Source organism: Zalophus californianus, chromosome 7 (genome assembly GCF_009762305.2).
Source record: "Zalophus californianus isolate mZalCal1 chromosome 7, mZalCal1.pri.v2, whole genome shotgun sequence".
In the NCBI taxonomy this organism is placed as follows: Eukaryota; Metazoa; Chordata; class Mammalia; order Carnivora; family Otariidae; genus Zalophus; species Zalophus californianus.
The window spans coordinates 81,815,481-81,835,216 of NC_045601.1; the positions used below are offsets into that span (position 1 = coordinate 81,815,481).

General features: G+C 40.2%; 1 protein-coding gene across 1 annotated transcript; it reads left to right on the forward strand.

The window, feature by feature from the left end:
* The first annotated feature begins 394 nt into the window (after positions 1-394).
* Positions 395-6,668, forward strand: LOC113927616 (cytochrome c oxidase subunit 7A2, mitochondrial). The gene is made up of 4 exons (XM_027603579.1): positions 395-548; positions 1,797-1,886; positions 4,918-5,002; positions 6,470-6,668. Exons 1-4 carry the CDS (start codon positions 534-536, stop codon positions 6,526-6,528), a joined length of 249 nt encoding a protein of 82 aa, XP_027459380.1. The 5' UTR covers positions 395-533; the 3' UTR covers positions 6,529-6,668.
* The last annotated feature ends 13,068 nt before the right edge of the window (positions 6,669-19,736 follow it).

Consider the following 19,736-nt stretch of genomic DNA (forward strand, 5'->3'; position numbering starts at 1 on the left):
AAACGGATTGTATCCGTGTGAGAGGAGTTATCCTTTTTGTTTTGTATTTCATGCAGCTTCACAACAGGCCAACCCAGTGTTCTTTCAACGTCTATACAATGGCTCAAAGTTTGCTAAGTTTTAAAAAACCCTTTCTCGTTCCAAATACACTAATTTTCTACGATAGCCTGGTCTCACATTAATTTTATGTAAGCTAGTTAAAAAGTACATGACACGTCACTCTTCGCCTCTCTGGTCTCAAAAGTCCTTTGCTTCTTCCAGCCTTAGCTCCAGCGACCAGCCGCATGAAAGTCATCGGCCAGGTTGGGAACGAGCTGAAGAGACAGAAACGGCCCGTCGGCTAGAGCGGCCACAGCCGTACGGCCGCTCTCGTCTTTCTTTCGCTCTCTATGGTCAGAGAAGCTCAAGCCCCTCCTCCGCCCGGAAATGTCTATGACGCTTGCGCAAGGCCAGAAGGTAGTTCCGGTTCCGGTGCGGGGACTTTCGTTCCTGGTGGTCGGTTGTCGCGGTTGGTGGATAGTAACTGAGCCAAGATGTGGAATCGGCTGGTGAGGAACTTCTCGGCTTGTATTCTTAATGTGGGGCGGGAAGGTTGGGAATGGAGGCTAAGGGGTCTTGACTGAGACACCTCTCCTGGGAGGGAAGAAGGGTGGGAAAAGGCGACTTCCGAAGTCACCTTGGTCCGTGTCCTTTTCGCCTGCCGTTACTTTCCCTTCCATCTGTTCCTCTCGCCCCCTGTGTTGGGTAGATGAAGGGAGTGGAGAGGCTGGGAGGGTGACCAGAGGTGAGTTAGGCAGCCTTGGGTTCTTAACTGGCCACCCCTAAACCTATAGGTCATTCATGAAGTGGTAGCTCCGATATGAGTAAAACTAAGGTCCAACTGCGAAGTTTCTGATACCCGGAAGCTTCAGACAGAAAGATGTTCCAGTGGTACTTTGAAAGACTTTTAAATTTCAACGTTTGTGAGCTTTGTGAGCATCAGAATGCGGTTTAAAAAGCAAGTCATTTCACTTTTGGTTGGGACTTGGGGAGCAGTCATGGCAGAAGTGTAGTGTTGCTTCCATCAGGCGGTTCTGCAAGTGTCAGTGTCCTTCACCCCTCCTCCTGCTTTGAACATGTGAAATATTTTCCCAAAATTTCGAAAAAGTGAAGGAAAATGTAACCGTGACCGTTCTCTTGTAATTATTCAGTAAGGTTTTACTTAGCCTCTCAGTGTGTCATTTATTTTGGAATATAGAGTGCATATTTGTTTCGTTATTTAATTCAATTGGATATATAATGCAAGTTTCTTTTTTAAAAGAATTATACCCTATTAAAGGATTTTTTAGGAAAGATGTAATGAGGAAAGCATTTTAATTAAGTAGGAATCATGCCATTTTATTTTGGTATCAAGAAATAGATTTTTAATAATATGGTAGAATATTAAATGCAAATAGTTGAACTTAGTATATTTTGTAATCACTCTTTTATTTTTGTAATATCTGTATGTCAATGTTTTACTCAAGGATTATATGATGCTACTACTAGTTCAATCAGGTAAAGATGATTTTTTTTTCTTTTGCTCAGAATTGCTACTTGAATGTGGTTTTTGGAGACTGCAGAATTTTAATATAAAGAGTAGTAGATGGACAACCAATTGGAAAACCTGGCTGCTGGTTTAGGATTCTTACTGACAAATCGGATATATTTTAACTGTCAGTTTCCCTCTTCTGTAATATTAAAGATTGAAAATGGTTGGTTTTGAAGGTTTCTTTAAGACCTAAATCTGCCTAACATCTATGGATTTTTCATTTCAGGCTCTTCGTCAGATTGCCCAGAGGACCATAAGTACTGCTTCACGCAGGCAGTTTGAAAATAAAGTTCCAGAGAAACAAAAGCTATTTCAGGTACTGGAATATTTTATAGACCGTTATTACTTGTAATAGTAAAATTACCAAAAGGTGGAGATAGGAAGTAAATTTGGCGTTTTTTTTTTTTTTTTTTTTTTTTTTAAAGATTTTATTTATTTATTTGACAGAGAGAGACAGTGAGAGCAGGAACACAAGCAGGGGGAGTGGGAGAGGGAGAAGCAGGCTTCCCGCCGAGCAGGGAGCCCGATGTGGGACTCGATCCCAGGACCCTGGGATCATGACCTGAGCCGAAGGCAGACGCTTAACGACTGAGCCACCCAGGCGCCCCGAAGTAAATTTGGCGATGTTTTGATTGTTACTGATCCTGCTATATTAGCAAAAGAATAATAAGAAACTATTGATAGCTAATTGGGCATTTTTTATATACAAGAGGCCCTTGGGGAAGCAGAAGAAACGAGAGGGAAAGGGTATTGGTCAAAGACACTTTGGAGAAGTTACATTGGGTTGGCACTCTTTGGGATAGTTGCATGAGAATAGACAAATAGACCATAGAAAGGGCGCAGAAACAGAATAAATATATATGTAGAAATTTAATATATGTTAAAGGTGCTATTTCATATCAGAGAGGAAAGGATACAATAAGTTGGTATTGGAAAAATTGGCTATTTTAAAGAAAGTAAAGTTTGATCCCTTCTGTATTGTATATTAAAAGATAAATTGCAGGGGTGCCTGGGTAGCTCAGTTGGTTAAGCATCTGCCTTCAGCCAGTTATGATCCCAGGGTTCTGGGATCGAGCCCTGTGTTGGGCTCCCTGCTCAGTAGGGAGCCTGTTTCTCCCTCTTCCTGTCCATCCCCCATCCCCCCCTGCCACTTGGGCGCGCACACGCGCTCTCTCTCTCTCATGCTCTCTCTCTCAAAACCTTAAAAAAAGATAAATTGCAGATATAAATGCTTCTCCTGCAAAACATATTAGAAGAAGATATATTTTTTTCCAGTTTTATTGACATATGATTGACAAAAATTTTATAGAGGGAGCACACTCTCTCCCTTTCTAAAATAAATAAATCTTTTAAAAAATCTTTTCTGCAGAAGTAGTAGCATAAGAATATTAAAAAAAAGGAAAGAGGTTCTTCATTATAGGATTTTAATACCAAAAAAACCCTAACAACCTAAATACCCATTAATAGGAGACTAGCTAATTCAATTATGATATTTTTGCACAATGGAATGCTATGTGGCCATTAAAAGGAATAAGGTGGGCTTAAAGGGACTAACAGAATGGCTTTTAAGTTGGCAGTAAGTAGGGACGTCTGGGTGGTTCAATCGGTTAAGCGTTTGCTTTCGGCTCTGGTCCTGATCTCAGGGTCCTGGGAAGGGCTCCCTGCTCAGAGGGGAGTTGGCTTCTCCCTCCGCTCCTCCCCCTGCTCGTCCTCCCCCCTCCCAAATAAATTCAAATAAAGAAATAAAATATTTAAACAGATAGCATTAAGTGAAAAATAGTATATGGTAGACCCTTACAGCATAATCTCATTCTGTATATTAAACAAGTGTGTGCGTAAATTAGAAAGTAAGATAATGTAGGCATTAAAAATATTTACATATATTGGGATGCCTGAGTGGCTCAGTCAATTGAGCGTCTGACTCTTGGTTTTGGCTCAGTTCATGATCTCAGAGTCCAGAGATCGCTCGGGCTCTACACTGAGCAGGGAGTCGGCTTCCAATTCTCTTCTCTTCCCAAGGGGGGGGGGGGGGGGGGGGTGTGTGTGTGTGTGTGTGTGTGTGTGTGTGTGTGTGTGTGTGTGTGTGTGTGTGTGTGTGTGTGTGTGTGTGTGTGTGAGAAATCTTTAAAAATATGTTTATGGATATATATAAATATATTTATGGATATGGATATGTACCATCTATATATTATGGATATGTTGTGGTTTTCACATGAGGAAAGATGATGGGATAGAGTCATTAACTTTTAAAAGTAGTTAAATTATTAGTGATTTTTTTTGTTTGTTTTCCTGGGTGATCTCTGGTTTTTCCCAAATAAAATTTGATTAAAAAGCCTTGTATGCTGTAAGCTTCTTCCTTGACTTATGATGGGGTTATGTCATTATGTCATAAATAATAACCCATCATAAGTTGAAAACATTTTAAATTGAAGATTCATTTAATATAGTTAACCTACTAAATATAGCTTAGCCTACCTTAAACAAGCTCAGAACACATACATTAGCTTACAGATGGGCAAAGTCATCTAACACAAAGCCTATTTTATAATAAAGTGTTGAATATCTTATGTAATTTCTTGAAAACTGTACTGAAAGTGAAAAAGAGAATGGTTTTATGGATACAGAATGGTTGTAAGCTTATTGGTTGTTTAACTTCATGATTGTGTGGCTGATTGGGAGTTGTGGCTGGCTGCCACTGCCCTGCATCATCAGAGAGTATTGTACTGCATATCACTAGCCTGGGAAAAGGTAAAAATTCAGAATTTAAAGTACAGTTTCTACTGAATGTGTATTACTTTCACACTATTGTGAAGTTGAGAAATCATAAGTTGAACCATTGTTAAGTCAGGGGCCATTTATATGCTACGTAAAAATAAAATACTTACATTTAACAGATGTATTAAATATCTACTGTATGCCAGGTGCTGGACTAGGGGTTAAGGATATAATGAAGGTTATAAACAAACCCCTCCCCCCCCCTTTTTTAAGGAAAAAATAAATCTTATGATTAAATCTAAAGTGTGATGAGTACTGATCTTTTTAATAATTCAGTTGATGAACTTAGTGTATTTTCACAACTTTAACATTTATATATTCCTTGGAAAGAACATCTTTATTGGATCTCACTAAATTTAAGAGAAAGAATATTGACTTTTAGGAGTTCTTATCTTAATTTAGTGGAAGTAGAGACAGAATCAGGAAAATTGTAGTCTTTTAATTTTGATGTTTACAATATTTTAATTCCAGGGGTTTAAGGAGGCACTTAATTTTATATAAATGGATTAGTCTTTTGAACTTAGTTGAAAACAAATGACACATGTATTAATTATTATTGTTTTTTGATCTAGGAGGATAATGGAATTCCAGTGCATCTGAAGGGTGGAGTAGCTGATGCCCTCCTGTATAGAGCCACTATGATCCTTACAGTTGGTGGTAAGATACTTGGAGTGCTTGACTTATAGATAAGTAACAGTAAGGAAAACTAACAACTTCATTGCTTTTACTGTGCCAGTATTTTAACATAGGAAGTCTGTCTCCAGAATCTGAGATCTTAATGCTTTGCATGTGAGGATTCAACAGGATGATTGATACATATTATATAAGAGCATTTTAATGTCTAAAAAAAAAAACCAATAATGTTTGATGAGTATTTATGATAGAGGTAGCTTTCAGAGTGTGCTAATGGTGGCCCTGCAGGCCATCTACTCTGCCCCATCTACTGTAACGGGCTTTTTGAACATTTTTACTTTGATACATAATAAACATTTTACAACTACACTCAACATCCATGTTTATGACAGAAACAACCTGTATAGAACAACACTTATTACAGTACCCAAAGTGCTTTGAAGTTCTTTTCTGTGGATTGGGCAGGTCCATTGTACAGTATTAGCAGTGGAATATCACAAACTGTATGGTTGGAGCAGAGTGAAGAATTTGAATGATTGCTTTCTGGGGGAGTCAGGGAAACAATATTTGAGTGATTACTGTGTGCTTGTCCTATTGATAAGAATGCCACATTTATGTGGGATTTTTGGACCCCTTGTATTAAGTCTGTAATGTGTCCTTCTTTTAAAGTTGAAGAAATTGTGTTAATTACTCAAGATAATATTGCCTCTGTGTGGAAAAGCTGAAATTTGAACCCTAATTACAAAGTCTTCCTGCTCATGCCAAGGTGCCTTCTTTGGCTTGGATTAAATACAGTGAAGGGGCATTTTTGGATGAAGACAACAACTAGATAGTGGCATTTGGGCTCTCTTAAGATAAAGTCCTAAATTCTTTTTGATCAGTGTGACTATTTCATAGGTATTCTGGTAGTTTTATTTTTTTATTTTTATTTTATTTTTTTTATTCTGTTGAGTTAGACAGTACATGATACAGTACATCCTAAGTTCTGGTAGGTCGTTTTAATAATTTTTCACTTATTAGCTATTACATTAAACTTGATAATTTAAGTGTATCACTCTTCCTTGGTTTTATATTGATAATACACTTTAGGGAGTGCTTGCATATCTTGACCCCTTTTTTGGTATTTGAATCATTCTTAGCATTTCTCAGGCAATCTTAGATTACTATGGAAATAGCCTTTATATATGTTCTTAAACTTACTTAAAAATTCTTTTACATGTTATTCAAGTTGACAAATATATTATTGTACTGTATCTAACACTTTCTATAGAAGTTAACTGAAACTAAAACTAGATTAAATGTGTTTAACATATATTTATTTTAAATTTTGCCAGCACCTATCAAAATACTTTTTTATGTTCCCATAAAAGTAGCAATAATGCCAGACTTGCCTCTTTCTCTTTACAGCCTTTTAGCTAGAATATTAGGTTTATGCATAGAAATCTCAGAATTTCTTAGAAGTTCTTTTTTTTGTTTCTTTTTATTTTTCAGGAACAGCATATGCCATATATCAGCTAGCTATGGCTTCATTTCCCAAGAAGCAGGATTGACTTCAGTTTATCATCTCAGCAGGCAGTTGGTTCAGTTCCATTCTGCTCTCTATGGACCAGATAAATAAATGAGTTCTTCTTTGGGGATCAATATTTATTGACTTATACTAACTGCCACCAATAAAGCAGACTTTACCATGCTTTGTCTTATTTTATCACTTTATACCAATAATTTCAATTTTTGATCAGCCTTGTAAATCTTAGGTAGGGAGCAAAAAAAAAAAAAATGGTTCTTTTGTCATTAGGGTTGTATAAAATACCATTGTGATAATAATGAAATTTTATTTTTATAAATAAATATAATAGAGCAGCTCAGACTTCCACAGTGGATGGTATTCAGCCTTAAATGAATGTGACACTTGAAAGCATATTTCTTTGAATTCCTCCCATCCCTGCTGTATTATATCCAGGGATATGCTAGAACCTGGGGTTAGTGGAAAGCAGGTCATTTTTGGCTCCTGGGGGTTCAAATGTCTTTTTTCTCTCTCTCAGCTATGTTAGTGTATGTTTAAATATTGGATGTGTTCTGCAGCTTAGAATTAGGCTTTAGTAGAGAAGCTATAAAATAATTCAGGACTTGTTCTTTCACACTAACAACGGGCTTCTGTTACTTTATAACATAAAGGGTAACTTCCCTTAAAATACTTAGTTCATTTCTAAAAGCTGTCTTTTGGGGGAACTTAAGGAATCAAGCTTTGTCATCTCTTCTGCTAGGTGTACATTTGTAACACTATGAAGTTTAGAGTCTAGGTGCATTCAGTCTAGGGGAAATCGATAAGTAAAGGTTTATAAACTTCAATTTGTGGGTGTGCCTGGGTACCTGCGTTGGCTCTGTGTCCAACTCTCGATTTCGGCTCAGGTCATGTTCTTGGGGTTGTGAGATCAAGCCCTGTATTGGGTTCTTCACTGGGTGTGGAGTCTGCTTAAGATTCTTCCTCTCCGCACCCCTGCCCCTCTCTAAAAAAAAAATAAACTTCAATTTCTGGATAAAAGTATATTTGGAAAAATTGAGTCAAATGTGAAACAGCCAATCTAAATCTTCATGTTGAAACATTGAGGCTTAAAGTATAAATCCATCTCAAATGGTACCTGATAAAAGATGTCTCAGCCTTGAATCTCAAAGACTGGAAAGGATCTTGGTAGCCACATTATGTAACCTGCCACCAAATGCAGGAATCTGCTTGACTTTTTTTTTTTACATTTTTTATTATGTTAATCACCATACATTACATCATTAGTTTTTGATGTAGTGTTCCATGATTAATTGTTTGCGTGTAACACCCAGTGCTCCTTTCAGTACGTGCCCTCTTGAATACCCATCACCAGGCTAACCTATCCCTCCACCCCCCTCCCCTCTACAACCCTCGGTTTGTTTTTCAGAGTCCATAGTCTCTCATGGTTCATCTCCCCCTCCGGTTCCCCCCCCTTCATTTTTCCCTTCCTACTATCTTATTTTTTTTTAACATATAATGTATTATTTGTTTCAGAGGTATAGGTCTGTGATTCAACAGTCTTACACAATTCACAGCACTCACCATAGCACATACCCTCCCAATGTCTGTCATCCAGCCACCCCATCCCTCCCACCCCCCACCACTCCAGCAACCCTCAGTTCGTTTCCTGAGATTAAGAATTCCTCATATCAGTGAGATCATATGATACATGTCTTTCTCTGATTGACTTATTTCGCTCAGCATAATACCCTCCAGTTCCATCCACGTCGTTGCAAATGGCAATATTTCATTCCTTTTGATGGCTGCATAATATTCCATTGTGTGTGTGTGTGTATGTGTGTGTATATACACACACACACACACACACACACACACACCACATTTTTTTTTTAAAGATTTTATTAGAGAAAGATAAAAGGCACGAGAGGGAAGAGGGTCAGAGGGAGAAGCAGACTCCCTGCTGAGCAGGAAGCCCGATGGTGGGACTCGATCCCGGGACTCCAGGATCATGACCTGAGCCGAAGGTAGTCGCTTAACCAAGTGAGCCACCCAGGTGCCCTATACCACATCTTCTTTATCCATCCATCTGTCTGTCTGACTTCTGACAGAATCTTATTATTAATAGCAGAGAACACTGCTTTGGAAGGGAGTGGAATAAATATCAGACATTTATAAATGCTGAGAAAGTTAGGTTGTGCTGGAATTTGGTCCAATTTGGTGATTTGGAGCTAAAAAGCAACCACTGGTAATATTTTTTATAAAACATTTTCCATGAGAAAATGTTTTGTTTGGGCTATGTTAACATGGCAAGATTGGGTAAAGTAAAAGTAGGTTGAATGCTTAAGATACTTGAAGAATTTTAAAAATAAAAGCTGAATTTAAGTATTTGCCCTTCACTTAAAAAGTCTGCATTGTAACCAGGGGTGGAGATGGGGAAGGAAAAAGGGGCAAGATCCCAGAGTACGGGTTGCTGGACAGAGTCCTGTGAAAATGTCTGCTATACTTAGCATTTAGTGAAAGAGCTGTTAAATTATTGGTAGATTTCAAAGACTAACCAAAAGTCCACAGAACAGAGTCCTTAAGAAGTATTTGAAAATGTGGCCATCAGGAAACAAAACCTTAATTCTAATCTCCATTTTTATCTTTATCATGCAGTATGATCTCTTTGAGATTAGTATCCATTAATAAATAGAAGGATCTGTGATGATGTTATCCCATTTATATAAATACCCTAAAGACTGGGAACCAGTATAGCATTGTAATTAATGCTAATTGTAATTAATCATACTAATGATAGAGGACCCAGCTTGAAGCCTTGGATTACCATGGGTAGCTAACCTTGCTAAACATGTATCCTCCCTTGTATGAATGGAATAATACTTAATGTACATGTTTTTTTTCTAGTGCGTGTAAAGCACTAAGGATGGTTTCTGATACATACCAAGTATGCAATAAAAGCTGCTTCTATGGTTAGCCTTCTGGGAAAAGGAACTGTTACCTTTTCATCTATCCGTATCAACTTGACACAAAGCAGGGACTAGGAGCTGGTCACAGCTGGTAGGACAGGCTCAATTTGATCCACGTCCTAGGTGCTTCTTTCAGCTCTCCTTAGTGTGTGGTTTTCATTCTTGAGACGGCTGCTGCAGCTCCAGCCTATTTTCTTTGTTACCCTGCAGGAAGAAGGGTTGGTGAAAGAGCACACACTAAATAAGTGAGCTCTTTTTAAAGAACTTTAGAAGGTTCTTAGAAGAACCTTAGAAGCTCCAAACAAAAATGTCAGCTTAGATGTCTTTGGCCAGAACTTTGTTGCATGATCATGCCTGGGTTCAGAGTGGCCAGGAAATGTCTTCGCTGGGCAGATTGCCAAGTACAATTGGAATTCTATATAATAAGAAGGGGAGACTGAGTATTGAGTTGGCAACTAACAGTCTTTACCCCAGGTTTTTTTTTTTCTTACAGTGGTGTGAATCTTATTTTTTAAGATTTTATTTATTTGAGAGAGAGCACAAATGGGGAGAGGGAGAGGGAGAAGCAGACTCCATGCTGAGCAGGGAGCCCGACAGGGGGCTCAGTCCCAGGACCCTGGGATCATGACCTGAGCTGAACGCAGACGCTTAACCCACTGAGCCACCCAGGTGCCACTGTAAACAGTGTGGAGGTGCCTCAAAAAATTAAAAACAGAGCTACCCCATGACCCAGCAATTGCACTCCTGGGTATTTACCCCAAAGACACAGATGTAGTGAAAAGAAGGGCCATATGCACCCCAATGTTCATAGCAGCAATGTCCGCAATAGCCAAACTGTGGAAGGAGCTAAGATGCCCTTCAACAGATGAATGGATAAAGATGTGGTCCATATATACAATGGAATATTACTCAGCCATCAGAAAGGATGAATACCCAACTTTTACATCAACATGGATGGGACTGGAGGAGATTATGCTGAGTGAAATAAGTCAAGCAGAGAAAGTCAATTATCATATGGTTTCACTTATCTGTGGAACATAAGGAACAGCATGGAGGACATTAGGAGAAGGAAGGGAAAAATGAAGGGGCGGGGAATTGGAGGGAGAGATGAACCATGAGAGACTATGGACTCTGAGAAACAAACAGGGTTCTAGAGGGGAGGGGGGTGGGGGGATGGGTGAGCCTGGTGATGGGTATTCAAGAGGGCATGTACTGCACGGAGCACTGGGTGTTCTATGCAAACAATCATGAAACACTACATCAAAAACTAATGATGTACGGTGACTAACAAAATAAAATTAAATTAAAAAAAATAAAACATTATTTCTCACCTTTCTCAAATTGAAGACTGCAAAGAAATAAAAGCAGTGCTTTACTGGATTGTCATTGACCCTAAGAGCAGCGCTGAGGCCTCTCCGACGCTCTGCGACCCCTGTGCCCAGGAACCCTCAGCTCACACAGGCCAAAACTATCCCACCTCACTTTACACAACAGTCCTGGAAGCTTAATCAGATAAGGCTATTGTACACGACATTCACATTAGAAAAAGCAGGATGGGGGTGGCTCATTCGTTGGGCATCTGCTTTCGGCTGGGCTCGTGATCCCGGGGTCCTGGGATCGAGCCCTGCGTCGGGCTCCCTGCTCAGTGGAAAGCCTGCTTCTCTCTCTCCCACTCCCCCTGCTTGTGTAGCGGGAAGGAGGAAAGCCAGGTGTGTTGTTCCCTTTAAGTAAAGTTTGCTCCACAGTCGCGGCATCTTCACTTCCTCAAGGCAAAACAGCAGACGAACCCAAATTGGAACAAGATGATGGTCAAGAAGACGCCCAGGTAGGTGAAGATGTCCTCCGAAACCTGACTCTGCAGACCGGGCAGCCTCCAACGACAACAATGAAATTGGCAGGATACCTGGTGGTATTTCGACTGTGGATGTTGTAGACCCCAGGGTGGTGGTGGGTGTCCCCGTGACGGGGTGAATGTGGGGCGGCGGCAGGCTGCTGGCGAAGTCTCCCTGGCAGGCGTCCAGGTTGTAGGTGCGCGGCCGCTCCTGCAGCAGGTGCTTGCGGTCCTTGGCCTGCGGTGCCCAGCCGGGCTCCCATCCCGACTCCCGCTCCCGCGGAGACTGTTCCCTCTTCCTATAATGCTTTTCCCCCATATATCTGAGTGACTAACTCCCTCACCTTCTAGTCTTTATTTATTTATTTATTATTTATTTATTTATTTATTTATTTGACAGAGAGAGAGACACAGCGAGAGCAGGAACCAAGCAGGGGGAGTGGGAGAGAGAGAAGCAGGTCTCCTGCCGAGCAGGGAGCCTGATGTGGGACTTGATCCCAGGACCCTAGGATCATGACCTGAGCCGAAGGCAGACGCTTAACGACTGAGCCACCCAGGCGCCCTCTAGTCTTTATTTAAATATGAGCTTCCCATTGAAGTCTATCCTCACACCTTATTTACTACTAGGACCAGTCACCCCACCCGCCATGCCGGCTTTTCCTTGTTAGCCTTTTTTGTCCATGGAACTTACTGCATTCTCACATATTGTGCAATTTATCTTTATATTGTATTAACCATCTTCTCCACCATCTCTCACTCTCATGCAAACTCTGTTCACCCACGAGTCCCAGGCACATACAACAGTGTCTGGCACGTGGTAGGCACTCAATATCTGTTAATCTGAATTATTAGTCTTGATGTGTAAATAGAAGAGTCCTGGGTAGTGGATTACAAGATGTTTCTCTCCACCTGAATGCATCCAGGACCCGAGAAGAAGGAGTTCAAGCTAGAACCCTGTGGAATTGTCAGCTTTGGGGAACTTGTGCAAAACTATCTCAAACAGCAGGAAGGGATCTCAGCAAACCCTGAACCAAACTGCTTAAAACAGCATCATAATTCTTGTTTTTATCATTCTTGTATTCTCCATATTTTGCAAGATTCATCTCATTAATGAGGAAAACCAATCAAAACCCAAGGCAGTTTCCAAATTTTTATCCTAGTGTAATACACCAGAGAAAAAATGATTAAATGTTTAGATTGCTTAGAAGATAGAAAACTATGTATTGAAATGGTAATTTTAAAGCATACATGAAGTCTGCTACACGAGGAAGAAGAACTCATAAAATTGGATTTTTGTAGCCTTTGTGCTAGAATATAATGTGTGTGTGTAAATAAATTGGATTTGATTATTGGTTTCCAATTATAAGTGTGCCATTAATATATAATGAAAGGTGGGTTGTTTCCTTGAATCCTGAGATTATGTCAGATCTTTATTGAACTCTTGTAGGAGGCCATCATCTTCCTTCTTGGGGGTTGCTAAAAATAGTCTCTTGGCATTATTCTGGCTGACTAAAGGCTAACGTTCTTACTTGGCCTTGTCACGTCTCTCCAGGCCATTTTACCTCAAATAGTGCATTTAACTAAAACATTCATGGCACATAAAATAGTCATTTTTTCACCTTGATCTATCCTAATGATCAGGATGATTTTTTTAAAAAAAATTTATTTATTTATTTGAGAGAAAGAGAACACATAAGGGAGGAGTAGAGGGAGAGAAAGAATGGAGCAGACTCCAAGCTGGGCAGGGAGCCTGACGCAGGGCTCGATCTCATGAGCCCTGAGGTCATGACCTGAGCAGAAACTGAGTCAGATGCTTAACTGACTGTGCCACCCAGGCACCCCCAGAGTGATTTTTAAAAAAGGTTCTTTCCACTTTAGTTGGAACATACTAAGAAAAAATAGACCAGAAATTCCTGTCACAGATGAGAAGCTAGGAGTCTCTTTTTGGTTTACCTCTGTCTGTATTTATCAATAAAGATCTCTACAAAGAGCAACTAACAGAATCCCTTCAAAGGATTGAAAGATGTGAAAACAAAATGAAACAAAGTGATACATTTCTCAAGAAGCAATTTTACTGTCAGTTTATTTCTCAAGTCTTAAAAGATACCCTAGCTTCATTTCTCAAAGTGGCCACAGCTCAACTTCAATAATACATTTGTGATCATTGTTTTCCAAATCAAGCTTTTTACTGGTAGAATTTTTTTATTATAGATGATTATTAAGCATGCTGAGAAAGAAAAAAGATGGATATGTATAGAATACATATATAAAGTATATTGTAATAAGTACAATATATTACCATTTCAGAAAGCATGTTTTAGTATAAAACCAATTCATGTTCAGTAAGCACATAAAAGAATAAAGAAAAATGCTTCTGCTAATGTTCTAATCTTTGTTCTATGTATAAATAACTGGAGCACAGGAGTGCTTGTAGGACTCTGTCTCTTGTCTCAGCTCATTCTCATTCTCATCTTCATCATGGCAGAAAAGTGTCCTCTGTTAATGCAGCTTCACCACCTGTGTGGGTCGGCTCAGGCTGCCGCAACAAAATACCACAGACCAGGTGGTTTAAACAACAGGCATTTATTTTCTCACAATTCTCGAGGCTAGGAGTCCCAGGTCAAGGTGCTGGCCACGTCAATTCCTGATGAGAGCTCTCTTCCTGGCTCATAGATGGTCCCCTTCTCACGGCTTCCTCACGGGGCCTTTCCTCTGTGTGGCGCAGAGAAAGAAAGCAAGCGAGCTCTGGAGGCCTTCCTCTTGTAAGGACATCAATCCCATTGGGTCAGGGCCCAGCTCTTATGATCTCGTTTAATTTTAGTTACCTCCATAAAGACCCTATCTTCAAATAGTCACGTTGAGGGTTAGGGCTTCAACATACAAATTTTGAGAAACACACCTGAAAAAAAAAGGGGGGGTGTATTTCTGGTCCCATATTTAAAAATTTCAAGAAAGGGCTCTGACTAGTCCAGGATGCATCAACTGAAAGTTATCATAATTGACCCTATTTGTTTTAGGGCTCACTCCTTGCCAATCAATAGCTTCAGTTTAAGGAGCTAATACTCTGAAGAGTTTCTCATGGATTAAGCATACAGTATTAAAAACATATAGAATTATAGATTTGATACTGCATGCACCTAGTGTGTTCAATTAAGGGTGAGAAGGAGGTAAGCATACTTAAAAGAATATGATTTTTTTTCAAGAGTAACAGAAAGATGAAAAACATCTTGGTATGAGAAAAACAAGTTAATTCTAGAAATGCAGAATATTCTGCTCAAGGGTTTTTGTGGCAGGAAAAAAGAAATTCTGCAATGTATGGATCTGAAACTTAAGATATTGTGGCACCCAAAAATCCACTGCAGCATTTCTTGATTTTTTTTTTTGAGGAGGCTCTCCTGATGGCAGGAGGAGATATGATTGGAGAAATTCAGAAGGTTTAGTTCATAGCATTGAAGATGGACCAGAGTGGAGACAGACTGGCTAATGAGGAGGATATTATAGTAGACTAAGCAAGATTTGAAAATACTGAAGGAAGTGAATTGTCCTGTTGGGTGAGAGTAAGTTAAGGGTGGCAGGAGGTGTTAGTAAGGATATTAACAATAACCTAAAGTCCTACAAGTCATGTTTTGTGTGAGAATAATCACCACGAAGACAGCGGAAGTAAGAGAAGAGTGAGTGAATTTGTAAAGAGGGCCAGCAACATTATTCTTAGATTTCTACCTTCAATGGTCAGATGAAAAGGGAAAGCTGATGGTGGAGATGATCTGGGGCCAGAAATTATAATTTACAGTTGCAGCATTTTCCTTCAAAAATGAAACCTGATCTCTACACACTCAGATTTTAAAATATGGGAATCATAGACCAGAAAAGAGCTGCTCAGGGGACATGAAGTGGCTAGTGCTGTGTTGTGCCTACTTATGCTGAAGGTCACACCAGCCTGGGAGCCCGTGGAGGTCACATTTACAATAGGATCCAAATAACCAAAATTCTGAGCTCCCCCCTGTTCACACGGAAGCACTGCTATTTCTCAAGGTGTCCTAGTTCATTTTTGTGAGACCTCAGCCCCTCACGTATGACCAGGAGCATGATTTTCCATATTCCTCTCTTTTGCTCTTCTTGTCTGACCACTTCACCAACACCACGCATGAGAAATCAACTCCGCCAGGCACTGCTCTGCCCAGGGTTCTGTCTTCTGTTCCCAAACCTACCCTTCCCTGTGTCCCAGGGCAGAACTGGTTTGCATGGGGAAATGGGGAGCACTTTGCCTTCATGTATTCATTCGAATAACATTGAAATGCCAATTATGAACCCAACAAGGTTCTAAGTCCTGGGGAGAACATCCATGAAACAAAACTCCTGCTCTCCCTGGGTTATATTGTGAGCCACAAAACCTCAGTGAGGCCTTGAGGCAGCAATTCTGGAGGCCCAGTCTTGCAAAGTTTCTGGTGAGGATGACTGTTCCAGCTTTCGGCTCCTGTTAGCATCTCTCCAGTAAAACGGTCAAGTACCATAAAAAGAAGCACCCATTTTTAGACACACAATGTCCCAACCCATATTTAGAAAGCAAAAATTGACATTTTTGTTTTGTGGATGAACAGAAAGTATTCAAAGCTATAATTCTGCCTGCTGCATTGACAATCTTTCACATGATTCTAGAGCCTCAGCTTTTCCTTGAATAGTCACTAGGCCTATCATGGGGGTCATCCCAAAACAAGTCTAGCCTGCCTCCAAAGAGTACCTAAGCTGTCACCACTTTCAAAACAGAAAACAGCTCCACTTTTGACGTGACAGTATTTTTGGGCTTTTGATACATGTATCAAGATTTCAATGTTCTTGGGATCATATTTCAGTTAGATTCAAACTCCAGGAACTGTGAGCTTCTTTTTCCCCTTGCAGTGTCTACAAGGAGGCTGCTCTCAGCTGCAGCCTGGGAACAGGAGTAGGCCCTTCCATGAAGGCAGTGGAAGGTCTCTACTTTTCCCTTTTATGTCCTTCATTGGGGGTCATTCTTTTCCCAGGGCACCATGTGATAAAATTCTAGGACCCAGAGTACCTGACATTTTTATGGAAGGACAGTTTTCCTGGGAAGGAAAAACAAGGGAAATGAAGGCTTCATTTGAAATGGCTCAACGTAAAAGTAATGTTCACAAATCAACTCAGATTCCATAGCAATTCCTTGATGCAATGTTTCCATTTCCTTCTGTACCCCTGTGGGGGTGGGGAGAGTTGAGAGGCGCTGCAAAGGGGTCATGCACCACTAGGAGGCAGTATTGGATAGGAAGAAAAAGGAAAACTTCCCATTCATTCTATCTCTACAGAATGAAGTAGCATTTCAGGAAACCTAAATTTAAAATATCATCCTCTTGCCAGTCAGAAGTCATCTGCTTTTCTGCACTCCGATGGCACTACCTACACGTACATGTTAGAGCAAGTATGCTTTGCATTCTTTTTTTTTTTTTTATTTTTTTATTGAGGGAGAGAGAACATGCATGTGTGTGCAGGGGGAGAAGGAGAGTTTTTTTCTTTTTTAAGGTTTTATTTATTTATTCTAGAGCGAGAAAAACAGAGAGAGCGTGAGTAAGGGGAGGGGCAGAGGCAGAGGGAGAAGCCGACTCCCGGCTGCGTAAAAAACTGGAGGCAGGGCTCCGCCCCACCACCGGGAGATCGAGACCCGAGCTGAAGGCAGCCGCTTAACCGGCTGAGCCACTCGGGCACCGGGAAGAGAGAGTCTTAGCTGACTCCGCGCTGCAGAAGCTGGAGGCCGGCTGGATCTCACGCCCCAGAGATTACAGCCTGACCTGAAACGAAGAGTTGGTCGCCACCCAGGTGCCACTGCATCCATTATTTTCTCCATTCACTTAAGTTCCTTGAAGATGGCTGTCTTACGCTTCATTAGTTTATTACATAATATTTGTTGAATAAGTGAATCTTTTATGAGCACCCTCTAAGTACATGCTGAGTTCTTAACAGTTGAAAAAATTTTTATAAAAACACGATTTTAAAGTTTTAATGTAGAGTTGAAGGTATTAAATAAGGAAGACATAACGAACCCAGCATTGAGCTGTTTAACGACTAACACAAGCCATGCTTATCTCCTTGCAGAGTGCTGCCACCTCCTTACTTTAGGTCATTGGATCCTCGTAATAACCCTGGGAGCTGAACTGAGTGACTCCAGGAGTCTACAAGAAGCCACAGCCCTCAGGGACTCATTTTTTTTTTTTTTTTTAAGATGTTATTTATTTGACAGAGAGAGACACAGTGAGAGAGGGAACACAAGCAGGGAGAGTGGGAGAGGGAGAAGCAGCCTTCCCGAGGAGCAGGGAGCCCCATGCGGGGCTTGATCCCAGCGTCCTGGGATCATGACCTGAGCCGAAGACAGACGCTTAACGACTGAGCCACCCAGGCGCCAGAACAGGGACTTATTGGATTTTGTGTTTAGATGGGGAGGCCGGACTGAAGAATCCCACTCCTTTCTTCAGCCTGTGTTAATCCCTTCTGTTCCTGAGCGTTTTGGCATAAAGGAGGTAGAAAAGGAAGACACAGTATTTCTGGCTACTCAGGCCAGTGAAGGCAGGAGGGATAAGCTGAAGAATCAGTAGAGATATGGAAAAAATTATAGAGCTATGAACATGTTGGTCCTGAACTGTGTGGAGTGGCTCAAAGGATTGCATATTAAGGGCTGGACTTAGGGAGCATATAGGTGGCCTCTGCCAGCTTGGGGTGGAGCAAGTTCTTCTGGAAGGCAGAAGGATGAAGACAAGACATGCAGGAGTTAGGGAAGAAAAGGGTGTAAGGAGGAAAGGGGTCTGTCCCAGCTGCCCGTGTAACCGCTATACAGTTAGCTAATAGTGCTTAACCTTGAGAGTCTGCCCTTTGAGATGCCAAGAAAGACTTAATACTTTCTGTTGAACACCTGGCTTAGGGAAAGACTATTCATAATAGCCACATAGCTCAATGTGTCTCAGTGTGCCTTATCTATCCTAATATTGGAGCATCATCTGTAATGTCCAAACCAATCTTTCATGCCTTTCACTGAGTGCCTGAGAAATGTTAGGAATTATTATTACTATTGATAGTGTTACTCATTGTTATTATTGCTACATCATGACACAGAGGCTTATTCTGACCAATTGTTACATTTAGTTTGGAGACAGAAACACTGATACCAATAAAGAGAGTACAGCACTTATTTATTTATTTAGATAGATTTTTCCTCCATTATTTATTTATTTAATTTTAATTCTAATGTAGTTAGCATACAGTGTTCTATTAGTTTCAGGTGTACAATATATGCCTCAATAATTCCATACATTACTCGGTGCTCATGAAGATAAGGGTACTCTTTGATCATCCCCATCCCCTATTTCAACCACCTCCCCTCTGGTAACCATCAGTTTGTTCTCTATAGTTCAGAGTCTGTTTCTTGGTTTGCCTCTCTCTTTTTTAACCCCCTTTATTCATTTGTTTTGTTTCTTAAATTCCACATATGAGTAAAATCATATGGTATTTGTCTTTGAACAACTTATTTCACTTAACATAATACCCTCTAGCTCCCTCTGTGTTGAGAGTCCAACACTTTTGACCACTAGTGGACTTGGTTGGCTGCTCGCTGCTTTGCCTTTTAGCCTGACATTCACGAGGGAAACGCAGTTGGCATAGCACTGTCCAACGAAGAAATCTAAGGGTGCTTCAAGATTTCTAGAGTTGTTTCGTTTCAGTGGTGCTGGCCTTAACAATTGGACAAGGGCACTCCAGCTGGATTTGCTAGTTCTTTTTTGAACTTAACAGGTCCCATCTTCTTAAGCCAACTTTAACATGCCTTTCCTTCTTATTTTAAGAATTAAAAAAGTGGGGGGATAAGAATAACATCCATGTACTTTAAAAAACTTTTATTTTGAAAATTTTCAGACATAAAATTATTTTGAAATTTTTCAGACATAAAGAAAATTAGAAAAAGGTGTACTCAACACTTCTAACCTCAAGTGTTATCTTGCTACGTATACTTCATCTATGTGTTTTTTCACTAAACCATTTTAATTTGTAGACTATATGAAGTTTCAGTCCAAAATACCTCAGCATGTAATCCTATATCACATGGTACCATTATTACTCCTAATGAATAAACAGTTATTTCCTTATATACTGACTATATTTAATTGCTTCAACTGACCTCAAATGTTCTTTATATATTTCTTTTTTTCAAGTCAGGTTCTTATCAAAGACCATATGCTATATCTGTTTTTTAGTCCTAAGGTTCATATAAGCCATAACAGTGGTCCTCCACCCCTTTTTCTTTTGTCCATCTGTGAAGACACTAGGTTAGTTGTTTTATCGAATATTCCTAACACCCATAAACTTGAACTTCATTGTAACTACAATGCTTGGGGTTGGAAGTGGGGATGCCAGGGGGATGCCAGGGTGATGTTAGGAACCTCCATGAGCCACGGATTTCTTTCG

What these genes read in the sequence shown, in the direction of transcription:
- LOC113927616 (XM_027603579.1), top strand. An exon ending in AGAAACAAAAGCTATTTCAG is followed by an intron (nt 1,887 to 4,917) that starts GTACTGGAATAT and finishes TTTTTGATCTAG; the next exon opens with GAGGATAATGGAATTCCAGT. An exon ending in TATGATCCTTACAGTTGGTG is followed by an intron (nt 5,003 to 6,469) that starts GTAAGATACTTG and finishes TTTATTTTTCAG; the next exon opens with GAACAGCATATGCCATATAT.